Here is a 23,777-nt window from a genome sequence, read left to right as displayed (position 1 = left end):
TTAGCACAACAAGACATACAAAACAAATCCTCTTCCTGAGTGTTCACAGCCTGAGACCAGGAAGAATCAGAGAACTTCCCAGACATCCAGTTAGAAGATAAGCTGTGCCCTTTTTTTCCTTATTTGAGCTGTGGATGCATAAAATTTCTCTTTACATACTGCTGTTTTACCTAAACTGTGCAGTTGCAATTATTTTGATTAGCAGTTTGCTTACAGAGCGATTTAGTGATTTTTTTGAGCAGCAGAAAGAGAGAAAAATGCTACTGGAGAATTCCATGGTCTGTATTGAGTTTGATCTGAAACTTGACAGCTGTTCTCTTCCATGATTAACACCTGCCTTGTTCAGTAGGGTAACTGGTCTTCCTGGCATGTGAGGAGACCAGGAGAGAGTGAAGAGGAGCCAATACTGAAGCTTTTAATGAGGCATATGTTAGTCTCATCAATAATTTGTTGCTGTATATTAAATTAACTTACTTGAAACATTAACAATTTTTGCCTTTGATTAAAAATGGTGAAAAAAAAATATTTTAGGGGGATTGTTTTTTGTTCTTCATCTTTTGGCTGCTCCTAGCCTCAGGTCCTTCTGATGAGCTGTTAAGACCAGAGGCTTCCTTTTAGTTTAATTAGTCTAAGGAATTTGAGGAAAATACACAAAATGTGAGAGACATGACCAGTTGGAATCAGAATTGATTTCTGACTATCATGTCAGTGTCAGAAATTAATGTCAGGATCTATTTTGCTTGACTAAACTCTGTATTATTGATACCATCATTGTGTGTGTTGTAAGCAGTGTGGGTACAGCATGCAACTCAGAGAAGGAATGGGATTTATTCTTGGAATCAAGAGGGAACACAGATGGGATCTATTTTGGAGCATTGCACAGGCTAAGTTTCTGGGTAGGTAAGGCCATGCCATTGTCTGACTTACCCCAGCTGAAGATTCGGCCGCTAGTCCAATGTCCTAAAATTATGGCAGATCCAGACTGAAAAATTTTTCTTTCCAGGGTGTAATTAACTAGGGTGAGATTTACTCACTAATGTACCAATATCCAAGTCCATTTCACTTACCATGAGTGAAAAGGAGGGTGATTTACCTTGCAGGTGAACAGGTTTCAACTCTCTGTGAATTTTGTAGGAGCTTTGCAGTCTAGAAGGCTCTCTTAGTCATTGCACAACTGTCTGCTGTGGAATAGCTCATTTCCAGCTCATCCGTGTTTTATGTGAGCTGAGAAGTTTGTGTGCATCTGTGGTCTTGTGGCCTGTTGCTCAGTTAATAGAAGTTTGGGTGTTGCTTTATATCCACACCAGTATACATGCTCATAGTCTCTGGCTCAAGGCTGTTTTGTACTATCCAGAGTACCATCTAGCAGTGCAAAGTAGCCAGGGAAATGTGGATTATCCAGGTTAGTTACTGCAAAGGATAACTGAAATGGTTTTGTACTAGGCAAATGCCTCAGTGAGTTTGACCCTGCAACTTTAGTCAATGTGTAAAAAATGTCCATTAAAAAAAAAAGTCATGTTTCTATGAAGTAGATAACATGTTTCCTGTGCAGTAATAACTTTACAAAACTTATTGTTCTAGTTTGGTTTTGATCACTGAACCTTGAACATTCCTTTCTTTCACATCACAGGGTGGTGATGGTGTGTATCAATGGGGTTTTGGTTCTTTTGACCGCAGTTCTGCCCCAGGGAAATGTAAATATTTGTTCTCAATTTTCCTGGGCACATTGATTAACAAACAGGCCATTGTAACAAACTGGCAAGGCCATGGCTCATTGCATGAGCTGATAAATTTGGAATGTGACATCGTGTTGAAATATTTACAGCTTCAAAAGGTTAGTTATAATGTGACATGAGTAATGAGTGAGATGTGCGTAGCACCCAGGACTACATTGGTAGCAATAAGACCAGCTCCTATACCCATAAAAATCAAAGCATCACAGGGCATCTGGTTGAGACACATTTCATTTTTTGGCTCATGCTTTGTTGCTGTCCAGTGTTGCTTTGTAAATACATCTTATCCTATAAATCATGCAGCTGTTTAATTGCCCCCTGGTAAGGGAAGGAAATAAATCAGTTAGTGATACCATTTCTTAGCTATGGGTAACTGGTATATGTATTCATGGCAGCACTGAAAATTCTGACAGGCTTCTTTACTTAGCATTATGTCTAATTATTTAATGAACACTGAAAGGAAAAGCTAAGAATGGCACATTTTTATTTGAAGCTATTCTCAAATGCATAAAAATCACCTTTTTAGAAACTGAATATGTAGACTGGCATGTTCAGAAGCCAGTTAAAAGACTAATTCATTAACTATACCTTTCATGTATACAAGGGTTGACTCTGTGAACTGTCCTGTGCTTAGAGTCTTAGGACTCTTACTAGTCCTAAGAAGCCAAGAGGAGGCTAGGTAGTTTTCAGAGTCTGTCCCACTTTCCAGTCTATATTTTTATAATAAGTATTGAGAAGTATAGTGCAGCATTCACAGAAGCAAAAAACTCTATTCATGGGGATCAGCATATAGGTTCATACCAACCAAAACAAATAAACTTAATTTTGATACATCCTCATGTTAGATATTATGTTTATTACTTTTTATTGGTTAGCATGTGAAAGAAGTGAAAACCATTATTTTTTATCTATGTCCTTCATGAGTCCTTCCATGAATAGCCATTCTCAATGATGATTTCCATTAAATGCCATATGTGTGACATTCTCTTTCCAATGTAACACTTCTTGGAATTAGAAAGATTGCATAAGCAGGCCCATCCATGATCTTCTAAAAAAAGGTGGCATGTTTGACTCTTCCTCTTTTATCAATGTGTCTAAAAATGCCTATCAAAAAAGTAAAAGTCATGTTTCTATAAAACAGATGTTTCCTGTGCTGTAATAGCTTTAGAAAACTTACTGTTCTAATTTGTTTTCATATAGTCAGCTGACCATAAATGTAACTTTTTTTAAAATTAAAGTTGTATTAAAGTGTATTTATGTTTATGCATACACACACATTATATTCAAGTATACATGTGGATACACACAGACTAATTTAAAGTGGTTTTCTTACAAAAATATGACAGTGTGACAGAGGTAAGGGTTTGGCTGCTGATCATTTAGCTTTTCTTTTGGCTTTTTTCCCAACAATCAACACAGGAAGACATAAGTACCTAAAGTAGGTTGAGCAGTGTGTTGTATGTGTTTCTTAAGTGTTGTATTTGTGTTTGTTAAATTTTGTAAATATTTAGGATATAGCTGTGTTTAGCATATATTATAAGTGAAAAATATATAGGCTGTTGTTTAAAATGAACAGCTGTGAGGGCATGGATTTTATTATGTTGCTTCAGTTGGATGCCGATGTGCTGTGTGTTTGTATTTACAAAGGACTGTTAGGAGACACTCAGAGCTGATCACAAGTTCAACTGCAGTGTATTATGACTGAAGATGAAAGCTGGATTCCAAGAGGCTCTGTAAAATGTGTTCTGCGATTGAAGTGTTTACAGTCCTCAATCACTGCAGGGTGATTCTCATTCCCAGAAGCTAACCTGTGCTGAGTTTAGCTGTTTTGTTTTCCCCAGACTTTGCAAAGCCATTTCACAGATGGTAACTTCTCTATGAAGTAAGTAAAATCTATACTGCTGTAAGAGGCTCTGTGTGAAATAAATTTATTTTTTATTTTTAAAGAATAGAAAAATAAATATTGTGGTGTTTTTGAGTGTCTGTGCTCCCATGATGTATTTACAGCTGTGTGTAGCTCTCGTTGCTTTGTAAATTCTCATTGGATTTATTGCTTCCAACTTACATAAAGTTTTCTGAGTTACTTCATGCCCTGAACACTTTGTGTTGCTGCTGTGTGTTGTCGTGTAATACCTCAGATAAGTATCTCATCACAAATTACGAATTGTTGGCAACATTTGTCAGTAGGAAATGGAAGCTGCCCTTAAATGGGTCTTTTCAAACAAACTGAAAATGTACAAAATTTAAAGATAAAATCATAATGGGGTCAGACCACTGGTTAATGTAAATCTGCTTGCAGTTGCTGACGTAAATTGGAAAATGCTGATTTACATCATCAGAGAATGTGGCTGGTGAAATGAAAATAAAGGGGTTAGGGGGCTAGTGATACTGGTCTCTTAATGTAAGCACAAACTTTCACCCAAGACCCTTTGTTGTTAATATGTAACTCTACAGTGCCAGAGGGGTCAGGCTATTCCAGACACTGCAACATTGTGGTGCCTCCTACAAACATAATAGGAGCAGAACTATGTATTCTTTAATTAAACCCAGGACCAGGTCTTCCGCTGGGATGGTTTAGTGGAACTCCAAATACTTCAGAGGAACTAAACTGATTTACTGTGGCTGAGCACTTGATCTTTTATTAATGTATACTTCTGTATTTTGAAGTTAGGTACCTTGCTTTTCACAACCACAAATAGCTTAACATTGATCAGACAGAAGTTATTCTAACCTCTATGAACAGAACAGTCAGATTAATGAGAAGAGGGGTGTATAGCGTGGAAGTGGTGGGCTTTTTCTTTTTTATTCACAGTGTAGTGTGATCTTCATAAAACATGATGTCAGAGCATGCTCTGATTTTTGTAGTTTCACTTTATCAAATGTAGTTTTGCACTAACATATTCTCTTCATTTTCTTTTAATAAAGAAGGTACATTGATTTAAACAGGCTTGGATAAACAATGCAAGTTGACATTTTGTTCCAGTTTAGGCCATGTTTAGGTTGAGTAGACAAATATTTAGTCTTGGCCCAAGCTGGTCCAATGTTCTAATCCCTTGCAGTCTGCTTGTTTAATAACAAACCTAAACTTGTAAGGCTGCAGAAGGCTGTCAGAAATATTGATCCTCAGAGAGAAATCCAAAATTCCAAGTTGATGCTTCAGTTTCTATTATTGGCAGAAATACAGTCCTCCAAATAATAAATGACCTCTTAACCTCTGTCAGGTTATTGTTTTCTCCAGGTTTTGGTGACTGGGCTACATGAAATCGCTTGATGGCCTTCTGAGGAGCCTATACCAAAATTATTGGTTTTAGCAGCCTGCAGGAACAATTAAGTAATAGGGTCCACCTGGTACTATCCTTAAGGGCCCCTTTATGCTTAGTGAATACTTTCTAGCTTTCTAGAACTCTAGCTGTTCCAGTAAGGTGTGGAGCACTGGAATGTGAGTGTTGCAGACTGCATCAGAGAACTTAGCCTGATGGAATGTTTGGAGAGACTGGGAGAGCTCGAGCAGCATAAGTGAGCATCAGGAATGGATGTGGAATCAACTTTTTTTACTATTTATGTATTGGATATTTTACAGGGGATTGTCCTGGCAACCTACCAGCTACAAAGAAAGGTGTAAGGGCATCCAAGATTCCGTAACTCACATTTTGTGTGCAACCTGTGTTTGGAGCCTAAACATTAGGACCTGATGCTATGGAAGTAAATCAGTATTGTCTTGTCCTCCAGTAGCATAACGTTTAGAAAGTTAACTTTTTTCCCCCTGTATGCTGAAGCTCTTTATTAGATTGTTTACACTGAGAAAAGAACCCTTTTAATGGCTGACACCAGCAATATAAATGTTTTCAGATGTTGAAGCTTAAGCTGTATTTTTGTTTCTTTTCCAGTAAATTTTCATTTCAAATTTTGGTGACATAAATGACCAGGTATGCTCTGAAGAGTATGCTTCAAATGTTTCTTCAAGAATGGCTGAGTTCCTAAGTTATTTGGCAGTTCCCAAAAAATGTCTGCCTCTCCTAATGAGCTGTATGATAACAACCTCTTACTCTCTTTCCAAGCCTGTAGTAGTATGTGTGAATCTCTCAGATCATGCTGGAATTAACAGCAAGACTGTGAACTGCAGTTACCTTAGGCATTAGTGCACAGCTAATGTACAGTCTAGTACAAAATTTCTCTTTGTATGAAGCCAAAACAAGCATGCAACTACAAAACAGATCTTAAGGAGTAAATGCAAATGGCTTGTGAGATGCTTGCATTAAGGGAAGGTCCCCAGCCATGCCAGGAGTCTGCTTCCCAGTCTGGTCTGCAAGCAATACTGGCACAATGCAGTAGTAACATCTTCCTTGCTGTCTCTCCTCTTTTAGATGTCTCTGGCTAAAATATCCCTTTGAACTGAGCTTCAAATCACCATGCCCTCCTGGGGTTGATTGCATCTGTTTAGTCTTTTTAGTCTATGTAGCTGTGCAAAGGCTGATTCTGCCTTTCTCCCTCCATGACCACTGTGGGCTTTTTGTCCTCTGAGTCTCTCAAAAAAAAAATGTTTGAGAGGGCTACACAGCTCACAAGGGCATTTGAAAAATGCAAGAAGTTGAAGTGAGTTGAATTCAGAATAAATATTCTTTTTCAGCAGACACTGAAAGCAGATTTTGTTCAACATATTTACTTCTTGTATTTTACTTGAAATGATTGTACACTGAGTGCCAGTATTGCTTTTGTTTTGTTGGTTCCTTTTCTCCTAAGTTTGCTATCTCACCTCTAGAATTTATGAGCTTGGAGCAGAATTTGCTGTGTGACATTCTTTGACTCATGTGGGAAGTCAGATTTGATTATTTTAATAATAATTTTTAGCCAATTTGGAATATCTACTAGGTTGAGCACCTTTCTTTTCAGTGTACACAAGAGAAAGATCTGGAAAGAATTCCAGTCATTGCTAAATGAGTTTGTATGAAAATCCAAGCAAAGACTAAAAGCACAGGAGTTCAGATAATTTCCCAAAAATTAAATAAGAAGTACTGGGTAATTTATCACTGAGGGTGATAAAACTGCAACATACCATGTCATTAGACTGCTTTACACAGTGACTGGAAAATTGCCACTTTAAATAAACTTTGTACATCTATTTGAAAGCATGTCTCTCTACGTGCTGGCTATTTAATCCTTTAAGCTTTTATGGTTTTTGTTTGTTTTTTTTTTTAGAAATGTAGACAACTTGTTAATGCATGTACTGTAGCTTTTGAATGTTTGGCTATAACACCTTATTTTTATTTGCTAATGATGAAGAATTAAAAAAAATCTTCCTAATGATTTTGGAGTTTGGGTTTATCTTTTTCCTTTTTTTAACTTTCTGTTTAGAATAGCAACATTAATGTTGATCTCAATTCTGTGTCTGTTCAAAAGAGTACAGGGAATAAGGTTGAGAATTAAGTAGCATATGTATTATTCTGAAGGCAAAAAATCTGCACTTCACCTAACTTTTGAGTCACTGCTCTAAAATGAGCAAAGTATTCAGGAACCTTTATAAATTACTGATAGATTTGTATTAAAGGCGTGTACAAGACCAAAATTATAATAGCAAGACCAAAGTTATTATAACAGCAGAGAGATCTAGAAATGGCATTTATTATTAAAAAGAGAGGATAGTTAAACTGCCTGTGCCATGGTTATAAGCAATAAAGACTAAGTGCAAACAGCATTTGGGGGTATCTCTTTGGGTCTGTAGGACAAGCAAAGATGTCCATACAATTCTGTCCTCTCAGTGCAGACCATGTATTGTTCCCTGGTGCATATGGTGGTATGCTGTGCTGTGGTTGTTATTCATCACACACATAAACCTGCAGCAAGTAATCGTGTGTGCTATGTAGAAGGTAAAGCTGGAATGGAATAAAGTGCATGCTTTAAAGACATAATGGTGGGTTTCACAGTCAGTTTTTCTGTCTGTGAAGACTGCGTAATTTCCAATTCTTATTTTGTTCTTGCAGGTCAAGCCAGTCACTCACAGTAGAATCACCGCATCAGCACGGTTTCGAAAGCCTCTGCAGGAGCCCTACACTATTTTGTGAGTAGGATTTTCACTTAGCAGATTGCCATTTCAGGGGTGATGGTGACAGTGTGTTCACTTCGGGTGAGCTTCATTTAAAATGCTCCTCCAAGTTATTTTACTTTGCTTTATTTCAGCCTGATTGCTAATGGAGACCTTATTAGCCCTGCAGTACGCCTCCTCATTCCCAGGAAAACACTGAATCACTGGGATCATATTCTCGAAATGGTTACTGGAAAAGTTACCCTCAGAAGTGGAGCTGTTCACAGGTATAAGGAAGCTGAATATTTGCAAGATACATTTTATATGCCTAGATATATTTCTAAAATTCCATAGTTAGATATATCGGATAATTCCTATTTTATGGTAAGTTTCACTGTAAGAAAATTAAAATATGTCAAAAAGCCACAAAATGGAAACATGTTGACTCCAAGTAACCTTCAGGTTTCATTTCAACTGCTATTAAAAAAAAGACGAACTGCAATTTGCTTAAGCTGTTAATTTTAAATTAATATTAATGAATTAACTATTTAGTTAGCAGGCCTGTAATAATACAATACTAATGCAATACACTTAGTACAAATAATTAAGTTACATGTCATGATAAAATAAATGAACATGGTGAAGTTGGTGAAGATGTTTGGAATGTGAGATACATATGATTTGTGTTACCTTTTAATTTTGATAGTTCTTTAAATTCATTGGGGCAAGCAATTTCAAGGAAAATACAATAGATTCTTTGGGGTTTGTATACCTGGGCCAAGACTAGGATGTGCTTCATATTCAGCTCTCAGCCTCTTAATAAAAGCTTATTAAAAGCCAAGGCAAAAGTTGGTGTTGGGGTTTGCCCATTCCAGTATCTCACCTGGTCTGAGTTGTTGTGATATCCAAGGAGTAGGAGGTGACCTATTGGGTAGGTAGGTTTCAGTCCCTTAAAGTTTTTACAGTGTGAAATAAGTTACCTAAAATGGCATTTGGTAGTTGTTGCAAGTTTTAGAGCAAAATCATAGATGTGATGTCCGTGAGAAACACAGCCATGTAAGTGGGCTGTCAAGGTGTGCAAGCAAACTATTGACATTCCAGTGTTGCCCCATGCAGAGCACATTACAGAAATCTCTTCATCAGATGGGAAAGGACCTTTTGTGGAAAATCATTCTTCAGAGCCTATGCAATGTCTGAGGCTAAGTTTGCAAAATCTTTCTCAAAACAGTGAAGATAAGACAGTCTTTTAGTTCTTCTGCTTGTTTTCCTGTTTGATATGGGTGAGAAAAGATTAAGGTAATGCTCTTGAATATTAGCTCTCAAATTTTTCCTCTCAGCCCTGCACTTTTTTGCTCCTATTAGCTGGCTACTTAGGACTTTCACTTGCAGTAAAGTAAACCTGTATGTGTTGAAGGTTTCTGGATCAGCTGGTTTCTCAGCTAGTGTAATTCAAAAGTGAACAAAGCTAGAAGAGACATTTACAACATACCAATTCTTTCTGCTCTCAGGTTGTTTAGCAATTTAAAAATCTTTCACATTTTATTCTCATTACTTGGTGTCACTCTGGTGAAACTGAATGTTGTGCATGAAAGCATTCAATATATAACTAAGATTCCTTTTGAGACGTTCCCTTCAGTGCTCATATTTAATCCTTAAAAATAAGATAATGTACATGACATTTTTAATTATTTAATGTTCTTCCCTTGCTGGTTTTCTATTAACTCCATTTGCACTTCTTTTTCATTTTAATTTTCTTTTCCTTAAAATTTTAGAAATACATATTAGTAAAGTAATCGTAGTTTTCTAATAAGTTACACATTACTTGCTGAGTTTTACTGAAACTATGTTAGCATTAGGGGAGATTTGGTAAAACCACTGATGCTGGGAAGACAAAATTTCTCATTAAAGAAGGATAAGTGGACTTACAAGAACCTAAAATATGTACATGGCAGCTTTTTCTTTTCCATGTTATTAAAAGACTTAAAAAGCTACCAAGTCATACAGCTTCACATGGGGCTTTTAAAAAAGAAATGATTGATCACCCTGATCAGAATAGGGATGCAAGCAAGAAATATGAGAGGGGAGATGATAGGAAAGCAGCTTTTCTGCTTGCCAGGTTGTTGGTGGGGATGGGCTGCAGCAGGATGGGCAGGTACCTGGTGCATTAGCATGTGGAAATTTGGGATGTTGTCCCAGAAATTGTGTCTTTGCTGTCTCCCTTTGTCAGCCTGTATGCTTGCTTTCTTTTGGCTGTCACTTTTTAGCTTGGATACAGGAGGGAAAATGGAAATCCACTGACATCTCACAAGGCAAACCTAGGTCATCCTCATAAGAGGTGACTATGAGGATATTTTTGTTACATTATACAAGCCAGAGAGAACCCAGCTGATGTGTGGATGGTTGTGGCAAAGTGGGTGGGTGAAAATTGTGGCTTCAAAATTCAGAAATTGTAAAAACATAGCTTCAGAAATTAGTGTCACAAAATTTGCATATGCTTGTTAAGTCAATTTAGTTATTTGTTTGAATATCCATTTTTAAAAAATGTGTTTTGATTTCACTTCCATCTTCAGAGACTGATTATGCTTGATTTTGCTCTTGTGATTATTATTTTCAGGATGAAAAATGCAGTTAAAGATTGCCAGGTAATCTGTAACATTTTTTTGAGTTGTATTAAACAAACAACTTCTGTGCTTTAAATATAACATTAAAGCACAAGCGAAACAAAAGATCAGGAAAAAAATAGCACCCAGTTATTTTGAATGTACCCCTCTATATCTGCAGCCCCATACAAATATATAAATAATTCCTAAGCTGTGGTACACTTCATTTGCTGTTTTTTCCCCTGAGTTCCCAAAGCAAAGTGCAATCTAGCAGAACACAGTGAGATTAATTCAGAAATAGGCTTCCTGCTGATTTTCCGATAGCTTGTTTTATTTTCATTATTTGTGTGTAACTGATGTTGACTCTGTGGTAGTGAAACATAAATTGCTCTTTGAATTGCTGGCATGCCTGTGGAATGTTTACACTATGAAATAAATATGAGTAATACAAATGAGGCTCTCCAGTTAGCATACCTCTTCTCAAGGAAGCAGCAATGTGATCTAGATTTAAAATAGCTGCAATTTCACCTTTCAAAATTTTCAGCCTTTGCACGTAGAAACATGTTCCCATGTGGCAGGAGACACAGAAAATCAAGGTACCTTCGCAAGGGTAATACAAGAAAGATGTGGACATGCTGGAACAAAGGGCTGCAGAGAGGAAGGGCTTGAGGATACTTGTGGTGTGAGGAGAGCTGGGACTCTGCAGCCTGAGAAAGAGAAGGCTCAGGGGGATCTTTTAAATGTGTGTATATACCTGGTGGAAATGAGTGAAGAAGACAGAGCCAGGCTCTTTGTAGTGGTGCACAGTGAAAGGGGGAAATACAGGCAATTTCACTTGAACAAAATAAAAAAGTAATGGTCATCATACAGTGGAACATGTTGCCCAGAGAGGCAGTGGAGTCTCCATCTTTGCAGATGTTTAAAACATACCTAGAGACAGTCTTGAACAACCTACTGTAGTTGCTCTCGCTCTGCAAGGCATGATTGGACTAAGTGGTCCTCAGAGATCTTGTTCAGCCTCAGGTATTCTGCGATCCCTGGTTCAGTAAAGTGCATGATTTTCTTCTGTGTTTGTTCAAGGTTATGCCACAATATATATCAATTTTAAAAGCTCTTTCTCTATTAAACTGAAAATTTATGCACATTATAAGTCAAGTGTGTACTCAAGGCAGCCTCTTGATATTGTTCCCCAAATGTTCATTGAACTGATGCCTTGAGAAGTCAAGCATCAGTATGGTTGTGTGTATTTTTTATATATATCCTTGTGTTGGGTTGAAATTTGTGACAATAAATTTGTACATTGTAAAGCTCCTGTAGAAGGCCTTCTAGAAAGGCAGTTAAGATACCCATTAAACATTCCTGCATTTAAGACTTAAATGAAAGTTGTTATTGTTGACTTTTAAATTAAATATAAATATTGTTGAGTTTCGAACTCTACTTTGTAGGAAAGAGCTAATTTATTATTGAATGTTACTTCTTACTCACTGTTTTGACCATACTAGAATAAAATCACAAACTTGACAAGAAAGTAAATTCCCCCAACCAGTCCCTGATGCATTTCTTTCTTCTCAAAAAGAAGTTATTATGGTAAAAATACACCTGGTGTAATAGGCTTAGTCATTATTGGTAGGTGCCCAGGATACATGCTTCTTGGTTTAATGTAGTACTGTATTTCCTGTTATTCCCACCAGGTTCCAACATTCTGATCTGCACAATATAACAGTATAAGTGCAATATTATTGGCATGGTATGCATTAGGTGGACAAGACTTTCAGTCATGAACGCCCTGTTCTTCTCAGGATACTGCATAGTTCCCTGAGCAAAGATAGAATGTGGAACTTGGTAGGAGAGGGGGTCAGGAACTCATGGAATAGATTCCTTCCAAGGTAACAGGGAAAAGGTATTGAAGACCTTAGAAGTATAAAGTAATCTATTTCTTTCTAGAAATTATGACAGTATTTAATCTATTATAGCACTTCATACTTAGTTTTATATAAACTGTGACTTAAGTAGTTATTTTGCTGTTTTTCCTTGGCAGTTTGTTTGTTTTATTTTTTTTCTTGGATTTTAGGTTGGTTGGTTGGATTTTTTTTTTTTTTTTTAAATGTAGTTACTGATTATTGTATGGTGTCCACTGTACTTTATTTGGTTTCATGTCTGGAAATTCAACATATATTTAGTGAGTTTAGATTAACATAGCTTTCAGTGCTCTTAATGCATTAACAATGTTAAGATTTATTAAAATAGGCATTTTTGTATTTTTCAGGCTCTACACTGTAGATGGAAAGCTTGTTCAGAATGGGTCAGACTTGGAGAATGGGCAAATTTATGTTGCAGTGGGTAGAGAAAAGTTTAAGAAGTTGCCTTATGGTGATCTGTTGTCCAAATCTACGACAAGAAGGCCACAGGGGTATGTTCTAGAGATGTGTGATGCTTCTCCTGTGTTTGTGTGTATCAATTTGTTTACAAAGTGCCACTAGTAATGTACAAAATTATTAGTCCAAGAATGATGCATGGGTTAGTATGGATGCTAAACTTCATTGGCAGCTTCTGAGAAAGTTGAGATAAAAATATGAAAAGCAAAAATGGAAATTCAGAAGACCGGTTCATGTCATAAGCATTCCCTTGATAATGTATCACAAAATTAGCATCAGAGAAGAATTAATCCAAGTCAAAGTAATCCTGTTTGGTTTTTTTTTTTTTTTTTTTCTTTTTCCTTGTGATACAAATGTGTACAGCTGAATGAGATTATGTGCAGCTACAGCAGTTTAGGTCTACTCTTGCTTAGTAATGTTTTGTGAAACATGTACTCCTTTAAGTTTGTTTTATGTTTGGGTCTATTTGTTGTAGGCTAGAACAATCACATAATAGAGTCCTAAACTGGGTGTCTGTGAGGAGAAACTTTTGCTTTTTGAACCTTTGGAAAAAATGGAAGTTTGGAACCATTTCATTGAAATAAATGGAAAGAAATGGAAATTGTTAGGAGCACTCACATAGTAATTCACTGGATGCTGCTCTGCAATATTTTTTGGAATATAAAGTATGCATTGTGGGGTCATGCATTTGTTTGAATAAGTTAATGATTATGCATTTAAGCATAGTCTAGTACACAGAATGAGTGATCTTAGTGAAAACACACTGAAAAAAGCAATTACCTCTGTTACTGTAGCCACCTTGGTGTTATCTGACTTGATTATAGATACATAGTGTCTGTGCCAGTGCCAGTGTACACAATTCTAAGATTTGGCTTATTTCTGCAGTTCCAAAACCTCTGTACTACCTCCGATTGTGGGATCTCGAAAGTCTAAAGGCAGTGTAAGTATTGAATTTCTAATTCAGCTAAATTCTGGCAGATGGAAAGTCCCTGTCCTTTGGGCTCTCTGAAGAGAAGAAAATCCACAGCCACCTGGTGGCATGCTTATTAGAGCTTGATGAATCTGTAGCTATTTGCAATGACAATTAGACAGAAGAAATCTGAGGAAATATTGTTGTGAAAAGGGCTGCTTTGTTTTTATAAAAGCTTCCATAGCAAAGATCAGCTGCTGGCTTGAGGTCTTTCCTATAAACCTGATCACATATATTTGTGTATTTCTTTATTTTTTCAAATTATATACCTAAAGAAAAAAGACAGAACCTTTCACCAAACATTTTGCAGAAAATTGTGTTTCTGAACGCTGAGTCTGAAAACTGATTTGATTGCAAACTGGCCCTAAGCCAGTTTGCAATCTGATATGTTTTATTCGAGGTAACCACTTTATACAGAGCTTGATCCTTCACTGCTTTGTATCCTGCATAGCTATTTTTATGTGTACAAAATGAGTCATGGAACCATTAAGGTTGGAAAAGACCGCCAAGGTCATTGAGTTCAATCTCTGACCTATCACCACCATGTCAAATAAAGCATAGCACAAAGTGCTACATCCATTTGTTTCTTAAACACTTCCAGGAATGGTGACTCCACCACTTCTCTGGGCAGCCTGTTCCAATGCTTAATCACTGTTTCAGTGAAGGAATTCTTCCTCATGTCCAACCTGAGCTGCCCTGGCATAGCTTGAGGCCCTTTCCTCTTGTCCTATTGCTTTTTGACTGGGAGAAGAAGCTAACCCCACCTTGCTATAAGAATCCTCTGTGGGTTTAATTTTAGTGCCAAAACAGAATATAAGTATCTGTTTTCACCAGTTCTTCACAAGTGCAGTTTACTGTACAAGTACAAGACAGCAGGAAATCAGACTTACAGTCTGTCATTATAATTGTGGTAGTTGATCATGTCCATTTACCATGATCATGTCCATTTTGTGTTTACAAAACAAAACAAACAAACAAGTCTCTGGAGCCACTAAAAAGAAGCAATAAAATAGACAAGTTTCTGTTCCATTCTATTGAATGTGTTACTGCCCCATGAACACTGTCCTTCTCCTCCAGCTTCTCTTGACACTTAGAATAATGCCCAGGTCTCATTTACACAGACACTGATTTATTAACAAGTCATACTATGTCATATTAACAAGTCATGTGTTATGTCTTGTGACTGTCCACACATATGAGATAGCTGCATATAATATGCATGCATGCATAGACTCATCTAGCCATTCTCTTCATTAAATGAAACATTATTTTCTTATAATAAGGATGTGATTTTTCTCCTGAAAGCTGTTGAGAATTTAATTGGTCAGATCATGTAGTAAGTTGATAAGACAGTTGTACTTTTCTGGATAATTTAAGATATTACTTAAATGTAGTGATTGGAAATTATTACACTTCTTTAACACCTGATACCAGTTCTTAATGAAATTTTAAAAATAAGCTTGTTAATTTACATCACTGATAATTACATCCTCTTCTTTTCAGGGAAATGATGGGCAATCTAAATCTACCATTGGATCCAGTGACTGGGGAGAAAACAGTTCCTCACCTCAGCTTCTCAAAAGGAAAGACAAAAAAAGCCAGAATCAAGAGAATTCTGTGTCCAGACAACACTTTTCTAACCACTCTACAAAAGTCAAACAGACAGTAACAGCTTCCACAGGAGTCCTTCAAGATAATGGTCAGTGAGATAAACACTATTGTAGCATAGTGGCTTTTCATTAAACAAGTGAAGCAGTAGAATAACATGCTTGAATAGTTCTTCAATTGTCCATTTACTCTGGCTAACTGGAATTGCCAAAGTTCTTTCTTCTTAGGAAATGTATTTGTGCATATCCACTACATTCCTGGCTTCATTTACGGAGCACAAGATGCAGTGTATATTTTTAGTATACCTTGAAAGTTAAGCTCATATGGTTCTATCTTTATACCTTTGGTAAAGGAAAATAAAAAAAATATTTTTGCCATTTTCCCCCTCTTCTGCCCTGCAATAAGATGAAGAAAAGGAGTTGGTGCTCTCAAAGGACCCCTTGCTGTCCCTAAGGATCCCTGATTACCTGCCTGGCTCTGTGTAACAAAACTACTAGACCCTGGGGGAAGAACACAAACAAAATCTCCAGTTAGATGGTAGCTGTTGAGGCTAATCCTACAGCAGAGCTGCTGGAGGCCCTTTCAGAATTTGCCCTTCTCTGTGCTGTCACAGCAGTGGCAGCAGTTTGCAAATTTAGGCATAAATATCCTCTTTGCAAAACGGTTTTTCTTATCTTATAGCGTGATAATCCCTTTCCCCCCATTTTTTAAAAGAGATACAATATATATAAATGTACAGCCTTATTTGATAGATAGACATATATAGCGAAATGTTTATGTTTCTGTATGTAGTGCTGTTGCTGCTCCACCTGCTGACAGAATTGGTTGGAAGCCACTAAATTTATTGAAGAAGTGACTGGTTGCTTCTCACTTCAGCTTTTCCATGCTTTGTGAGCCTTATGTACCTAGGAGAGGATAAGATGTTCAAGGCAGCATATTTTCTAGTTTGAGCTCAAGTGTATTTTTGGAGAAGCTCTTGGTTCTTTCTGTGATCCTCTGTTTTTTCTCCATATATGAAGACCTGTTAGTAAAAGTGAGAATGGGCCATGGAGTTGTGCTGCCAGGTGCAGTTCAATCTCTGCTCCCAGGTAAGAAGAAATAGGATGAAAGGAAATGGCCTCAATTTTCACCAGGGGAGGCATAGGTTGGATATTAGGAAAAAATTTCTTCACAGAATGGGTTGTAAATCATTGAACCTGCTGTCCACGGAGGTGGTGGAATTAAGTCCCTGGAAATATTCAAGAAAGTATGGACATGGCACTCTTGGAAGGGTTTAATGGTGAACATGGTGGTATTGCTGGGTTGACAGACTTGATGATCTTAAAGGTCTTTTCCAGCCTTAACTATTCTATGATTCTAACTCTTGAGAAATTAGTCTTTTCACTCCTGACTCACTCACTCAGTAGAGTGTGGGAGCTCCACTGTGGTCAGAACTTTGGTAGCTTGTAGGAAGTAGTTAAAATAAAAGGTACTACAGTGACTCCAAATGTTCACCTTCTGCAAAACTGCTGTCTTTTGTGCATTCTGTTCCGGTCACACCTCAAGATGGAGTGACCTGAAGCACAGGCCAGGCAGGCTGTAGCAGCTCTGAGCTGTGCTGCACTGTGATTATCCTCTTGCCCAGCCAACCCTCATTGTCAAAGACTGCCCTTGACAGAAAGCCAGCATTGAGGAAGTCCACATTATACCGTGGTCCTTGTCATTTATCCATCTGATATAATACAGAGGATAAACTTATCCCATCCAGATGTGTGAGGTGTAAAGTAGCTTTCCAACAAACCATCAGCACATTCCACCATCCTGTTTGCTTGGGGGATAATAAAGTTAACAATTTCATAATAATATGAAAAATTCCTTTGATACCCTCCCTTCTGTCCCAATCATTCTAGTCAGGAGTGATCCATTGTCACTTTGTGTGTAATGTGGAAAAGGAAGACTGGAAAAGCAATTACAGAAGCCCTGAGACAGTAGCTTTGGCATTAGCATACCTGCTTTTAGTGACAGCTAACAGTCTGAGTACCACTTCCATTCCTGTCAGTACATGATTAAAACCATTAGATGTTGAATAAATTTTCTGATTCTCTTCAGAAAACTTACTTGGAGCCTTTGTGGGCCTGAATGACCAAGTATTCCCATCAGCCAAACTTTTCCTTTAAATATACTGTAGCCTAAAGTATTTTCTTCATGCTTCATGATTGCAAGGGTATGTGAGGTCCATTGTCTTTCCAGGTAAACATAAACAAACTTTGGCAGTATAACATAAATTACTTTGTCCATTAAATTCTGGTGCGTGGGCCCTATTTCTTTTAAAGCTTATGCCTAATTTCTCAGCATCCATTGGGGTGTTTACTGAAATTTGAGCTTCTCTATCAATCATTTATTTCAAAGGTTGTTTTCTAGGTCCTACTGGTAAGTAAATATGGGGCTTGTCCTTACCAGTCCATTGATAGGTCATAATGCACCAGGTGATAAAGCCTAAAGTTCTCCCAGCACTTAGTGAGGTTTTTTCTTTCCTCTCTCTTCCTCTCCTCAAAGGGTTGCAGGTATGTTTTTTCTGTGAAAGCCTTTTGTTTTTCATGTTTCTCCCTTGCACTGTTTTCACTAAGTGTTCTCTTCTTGTTGCCTGAGAGCTGCATGGGGAGTGCCTAAAGATACTGCAGTCCTCTACAACTCATTTTGCTCCAGGAGTGTTTTGATCCTTCTTTTATTCAGGCTGGGTATCTTTAAAAGTCTTCACCTGGCACTCAGGAAGTCTCTGCACTTCAGTTTTTGGGCCTCTCTCAAAGGCCCAAGTTTGTTCTCTGGGATGGTTTCCCAGCCCATTTCCCTTGCATGGTGTCATGAAAGAGTCTTGCCCAAGAAGATAGATCATCTTGGGGATCTTGTAACACTTCATTATGTATTACATCTCCTTTCATTTTCTCTTGTCACCCTACTGAAAACATTTTTAATGTTATCAGGGCTTCTTTCAGTAGAAGTCTCAGCATATTAGGATCAACTTCTGGGGATATTGGGATATATCCATTTGAGTATCTGTACATTGCCTTGTAACAGTGGTGAATATTTCACGAGATGAACGCATGGGTATGGAAGCTGGTCCTGCTCTTCCCATAACCTCTGTTCCTCCTGCCCTGCTGATTATTGAATGGGGTTGATTGACAGGCTCAGGTCCTAGGTTTAATAAGACTCCTGGCCCCTGGTATCCATCAGCTTCAGTTCCATCCGGCAATATTCTTTGTGCTCCTGGGGGACTCACTCTCAACAATTGCTCAGTCTCTGACTCCTCTGGTTTACATACATATTTTTCCTGTATGTTTGCTACTTGCAGAGGGTCCCAGGGAGTAGTACTGACCATGTTTATTTCCTGACCTCCTTGAGGTCTTTTGAACACTTCAGTCTTAATTATGGATATAATTTTTAATTCTAGAACTGCTTCCTTTCTAGAAGAGGAGCTAAAGATTCATTTATTTCATTGGAGTCCCATCCTCCCTCACCATAATTTTCATCAGGGTTTCCCAAACACCACCATTTCAATCCTCTGGTGATACTATTAATTTTTGGATTTTTCTTACAGATGGGGGATTGGTGAGTTTAAATGTCAACTCTAATTTTTTTCCCCCAAGGTTTTTAGCTTTCCCTTGGATTCTTTTAACTGTTGTTTTGTTGTTTTGCCTGGTCATTTTGATACCATAAAGACAATTTTTCTTTCCTTTATTTACTATCTCACAAGCTCAAATTTCATAATTATTTCATAATTTGCTCTCTTTATTGCCATGCAGCCTTTAAGCATAACCTGCACAAATGTATTGTGCTTAGTATTAAAATGATGGAAGTGTGTTGAGACCTCAACAGAGCAAAGATTATTGGGTTTTTTTTTTACATTTTAAGCATTCATTACAAGTTAATGTGAATCCTGGGCTAAAATGTGGAACAAGAATCTTTAATTTAGTTAAAAGGAAAGAAAGCCAACAGACAAACTGGACAAATCTTGTTAAAAACCAAAGAGCTGTTTAGTTTTTAACAAAAAAAAACCCCAAAAAACTCCATTGAAATTAATGTTTAAGGATGCTGGGCCTCTGGGTTTTAGAATACCAATACCTGTGCATGGCTTCTTCTGGCAGCGAGACATGCTGTGTGCATACATGTACTTATCCTGTGTCTTTATGCTTTCCTTACATGTCTGCTGAGGACCCATCATGCTTCCCTTTGTGTTTGGAAGGAATTTATGCTGCTGGGAGAGTATGTTGGGATCCAAAGGACAGGCAAAGAGTATGTTCCCTTTTTTGGGGGCACTGCTTCACCTGTTGTTTTCAGTACTTCTTCATACACTGAAGACCTGCATTAACATCCAGTCCAACCTGAAAACAGGCTGTGCAGGCTCTTCCCCTTCTCCTAATGTGTGTGTTTTTAGTGCTCTGAAAAGTCTGCCTGTCAGCGGAGAATCTCCCTTGCTCTGTCCTGTCACCTTGTCTCTCAGTGAGATGTACCCCTGCAATGGTTGTGTGACTAGTGGGGTTGCTGATTAAAATACCTTAAAAGCTGGTAATCAGGTTGGTTTATTATTCAGATGACTGTGAAATTAGAAATTTAGTTTAGACTGGGCACTGAAGTATTGGATGCAGTAGGTATGTAATTGCTGTCTTGAATGATGACATTTTCAGGTTCATTTTAGAGTGAGGAGTCTTATTCTGAAATGGAGATTTTCTCTTCATGGTTTTCCTAGAAGCCACTTCCAGGAACACAGTGATAATGGTGGCTCCCAAGCACAGTTTTGATCAAGTGCACTGTCTATTCTGAAGGCTCATTGCAGTTCCTAAATTGGCTTTGCAGTTTTATTCCAAAACAGTCCTTCAAATTCAAAGGCTTAGGACTGAATAAGGGAAGCATTTATCACTATCTTAGGAATTTTATTTAATTTTAATTATAATTTTACTTTTTCCTGATTGACAGTGAAAAAGACTTTTGGCAGTTTAGCTGGCTGCATTTAGCTGTCACTGATAAATGATTAATAAATTTTAATCTGAAACCAATAAAATGCACATAAAATGTGCATTTACACATATAAATATAATAAAATGTGAGTTTACACATGCATAGTTTGGAGTGTATGGAAATAGATAAAAAGAAAATATTTATAGTAGTGAATGTATCCAGTGTTCTTTGCTGTCCTTTTCCCTTCTAATTTAGCATTATGTGGAATCTTCTCTTGAGTGCTAGACTGTTTGAAAGTAATTGTTTCCTGGGTCTTAACATCTGAAGAATTATGCATATAGTGTATTTAAGGCTTAACCTAATCTTCCAACTGAGTTTAGTTGGGCTAGCTGTGTATTTACTTTATTTTTTTTTTTAATACACTGAGAATTTCAGCAGCATGCCATTTATATTACAACTGATCCATGTCATAATCCTCTTAAATCAAGATGATTAAAGAATTTCTTAGAGCTGAACACTCTTTGTGCAAGATTTTAATTCACCACTTCTCAGGGCAAATCCAGTAGATTGTGAGCTGATGCTTTGGTGTTTGTAACTTATAAGGCACACTACAAATGTGTGCCTTACAAATCAGGCTTCCACTGCTCTCACAGAAGCCTTAATAACATGGAATATATTGTATGCAACAGTAATTGCCACTGGAAATGTGAGGTTTAGAATTTAGACTCATGCATCTGGTTCAGCAGAATTTGGGTTTATGAAAGTGACACCAAAGGTACATTTAATTATCAGCTGCTTGGTTTGAAGTTTAGAAAAGAAAGAAGAGAGCAAACCACCAAAAAAACCCCCAGCCTATTAATTTTTTGTTTTGTGCCACATCATGCAAAGAGTTTGTGTAGGAAGTTGATCAGGAAAGTAGCAAATTCAGAAGTGCAGCAGAAAATTCTTGCAGGAGAGAGCCCTCATTTAAAGTCTATTCCATTCAAATACAGTAGTTTAATTGTGGTTGCATGGTTTGCAAAGTAATGCCCTACATAAACTATAAAAAAAAAAAAATAATTCTTGAGTTAATAGACTATGAAGTTTGAGGTTTTTGCTCTGATTTAGAGAAGTCACAGACTAGAGATGGGCTGAGCCACTCCACAGTTTTTCAGATCTATTTTTGATTGTTATGAGGTCTTAGAAGTTAGTGGTCATTTCAATTTCCTGGTTTTGTTACTGGGTTAAAAAAAAAAAAGGAAGAAAAAGGCCAACCCTTATTTATAAGGAAAGCTGCACAGAACTCCAGGTATTGCTGTCCTGCTCTGAATTGGTTACAGTAAAATTATGAACTTGCCAAAGAGTACAAACCTGGGCTGCTGAATAGCCACTCTGATTGTGAGCTAAAACTGTTGTCTGTGTTTTCCTGCTGATAACTTTTAAGATTAAGAACCTATCTGCCATTAACACACAGACCATATAATTTCTGCTTTGTCAAAGCAGATAAAAAGGCTGCTGAAGAAAGAGAGAGCTTCTCATTTGCAGAGATTTTACGAGACCTGTTGGCTTATTCCTTGCATAGTAGGAGACAAATCTGTAGCAAGAAATGAGATCTCTTTTTGCTGTAGGTGTGTATTGTTACAGTGATGAATCATGGTAGCCAGTGTTCTAATGCCAGTGGGGAACTCAGATGATGATAAACCTTGCAGCCACTTTATTCAAACACACAGTGAGTTTCTTTGGGTTTGCTTTTAAGGAAGTGAGTTAATATTTCACAAAATGTTATGTGGGAAAATATATACTTATCAGCAGGAAAGCATGCTGCTTAATTCCCAGCAGGAGTGTGTAAAAGTGTAGTGATGCTCAGTTTGGAATGATGGGACCAGGGCAGGCATTTCAGGGCTTTTGCATTTGTTTTCTGACAGTTTAGCCCCTAGCACACAACTGTACTCAAGAGAAGGCTGAGTTATGGAACAGGCATGGAATTTAAAAAAGATGTGACTGAATGACCACCACTTTCTTAATTTCAAAATGTGAATGGCCTTAATGAGCTGCAATTTAAATCAAATAATAAATTGAATGCTTAGAAAGATGGCGAGTAAATGAGATGAAAGACCAAAACAGGGAGAGGGACGCTCAGTCCTTTATTTTTGTAGTTGTTGATATATAAAGATGAGTGAGCTATTGCAGCTTTTCCTTTGCTCAAGCATTACCATATTTCCCATTAGTAAGGGAGAATGCTGCATACAAGGGCAGCCTCTAGAAGCATCTTTTGCAGTTTCTGTTGAGGTAATCAGATGTCAGCATTCTCTAGTACCATCAAATTGTATTACGAATTCAAAATTTTCGAAGGAGAGGAAGCAATTGCTTAAAAGCTTGAGGCTACAATGTTATCAAGGAAAAAAATGTGTTTTTTAATATTATCAACAGTTTTATATGTATATTGGTAGCATTATTTTCAATTCCATTGCTTTTTGATGACAGGAGTCACAGACATGAACACACATGCAAAACTATCAAGAAGACAGTGGCTTTTTGTTGGAAATGGGCATTGTACAAGAGTGTTGCTTTTAAATTAAATAAACCCCAAAACACACAGAAAACTACAAAATAAAATTATGTTATATGCAGGCATAACAGATGTCTTCCTTTTTCCTCATAGCAAACTATTCAATTTTATGAGCCACGTTTTTTCTTTTTTTACATTTGGTTTTGAATTTTACTTACTGTTTTTATGAGGCAGCCTCTGTTGTAAGTCACATTAATTTTTTTTATAGTCACATTAACTTCCTTATGTATAGGGCTTGCAGTTAATAGATGCCTCAGATTTTCACAAAATACTGAGGGCAGACTATTATTACAATGACTTAAAATTTCTACTACTAAATTTCATTCAGTTTAAAATTTGAAATGCATTAATATCTCTATATTTTGTAATTTTCACTGCAATAAATATTTTGCAGTTAATGATGTTTAGGAAAGGAGCTTATATAAAAGCCATTTATTCTGTGCTTAATTATTTAAAAATACTTAAACTCATTAATTAAGCTTAATATTTAATTAATATTAAATAATTAAACTTAATTATTTAAAAATAAACTCAGATTTCTTATGAGTTAGTTTAATACATAACTTAATTAGTATTTAATAAAGTCTTATAACCTTGTCTATCAAAGTGCAGATAAAGAATTCCAGCTGAAATACTGATTGGCATCAAACAGAAAATGGTCTTTGCATTTTAGCCAGGACTTGCTTGGTTATACAGGCACCAATTTATGGTTTCTTTCTCTACATACTGAGATGAATGCACAATACACTGAATGCTTCTGTATTGAGACAACTACTAAAACATGAAATTTTGCTAGTCAAAATCTTTTGGGCATTTATAAATTTGCTGTTGCTGGTAACTTCTCTGTTCTGTACCTATCAAGAGATTAGGAAGTAAAAAAGATCTAGGGAATATCTAGAAAATTCTCCTGAATGGGCAGCAGAATCCCTTTCACACAAATTAATTCCCTGGGGCTGCAAAGCCAGCAAGAGCTGGCATGGATAAGGGCCAGG

General features: G+C 37.1%; 1 protein-coding gene across 2 annotated transcripts in view; it reads left to right on the top strand.

The window, feature by feature from the left end:
• Positions 1 to 23,777, top strand: part of DCDC2 (doublecortin domain containing 2) — a 54,744-nt gene that overhangs the window by 9,827 nt on the left and 21,140 nt on the right. For both annotated transcript variants that reach the window (XM_023919633.2, XM_023919634.2), the window contains exons 3-7: positions 7,712 to 7,788; positions 7,908 to 8,039; positions 12,619 to 12,762; positions 13,613 to 13,667; positions 15,201 to 15,396. In XM_023919633.2, the coding sequence (XP_023775401.2) occupies positions 7,712 to 7,788; positions 7,908 to 8,039; positions 12,619 to 12,762; positions 13,613 to 13,667; positions 15,201 to 15,396 (604 nt within the window). The remainder of the gene's footprint in view (positions 1 to 7,711; positions 7,789 to 7,907; positions 8,040 to 12,618; positions 12,763 to 13,612; positions 13,668 to 15,200; positions 15,397 to 23,777) is intronic.

Source organism: Cyanistes caeruleus, chromosome 1 (assembly GCF_971803275.1).
Source record: "Cyanistes caeruleus chromosome 1, bCyaCae1.hap1.1, whole genome shotgun sequence".
NCBI classification, from domain to species: Eukaryota; Metazoa; Chordata; class Aves; order Passeriformes; family Paridae; genus Cyanistes; species Cyanistes caeruleus.
Note: the sequence above shows the minus strand (reverse complement) of the source record. Positions and strands in the feature narration are given on the sequence as shown.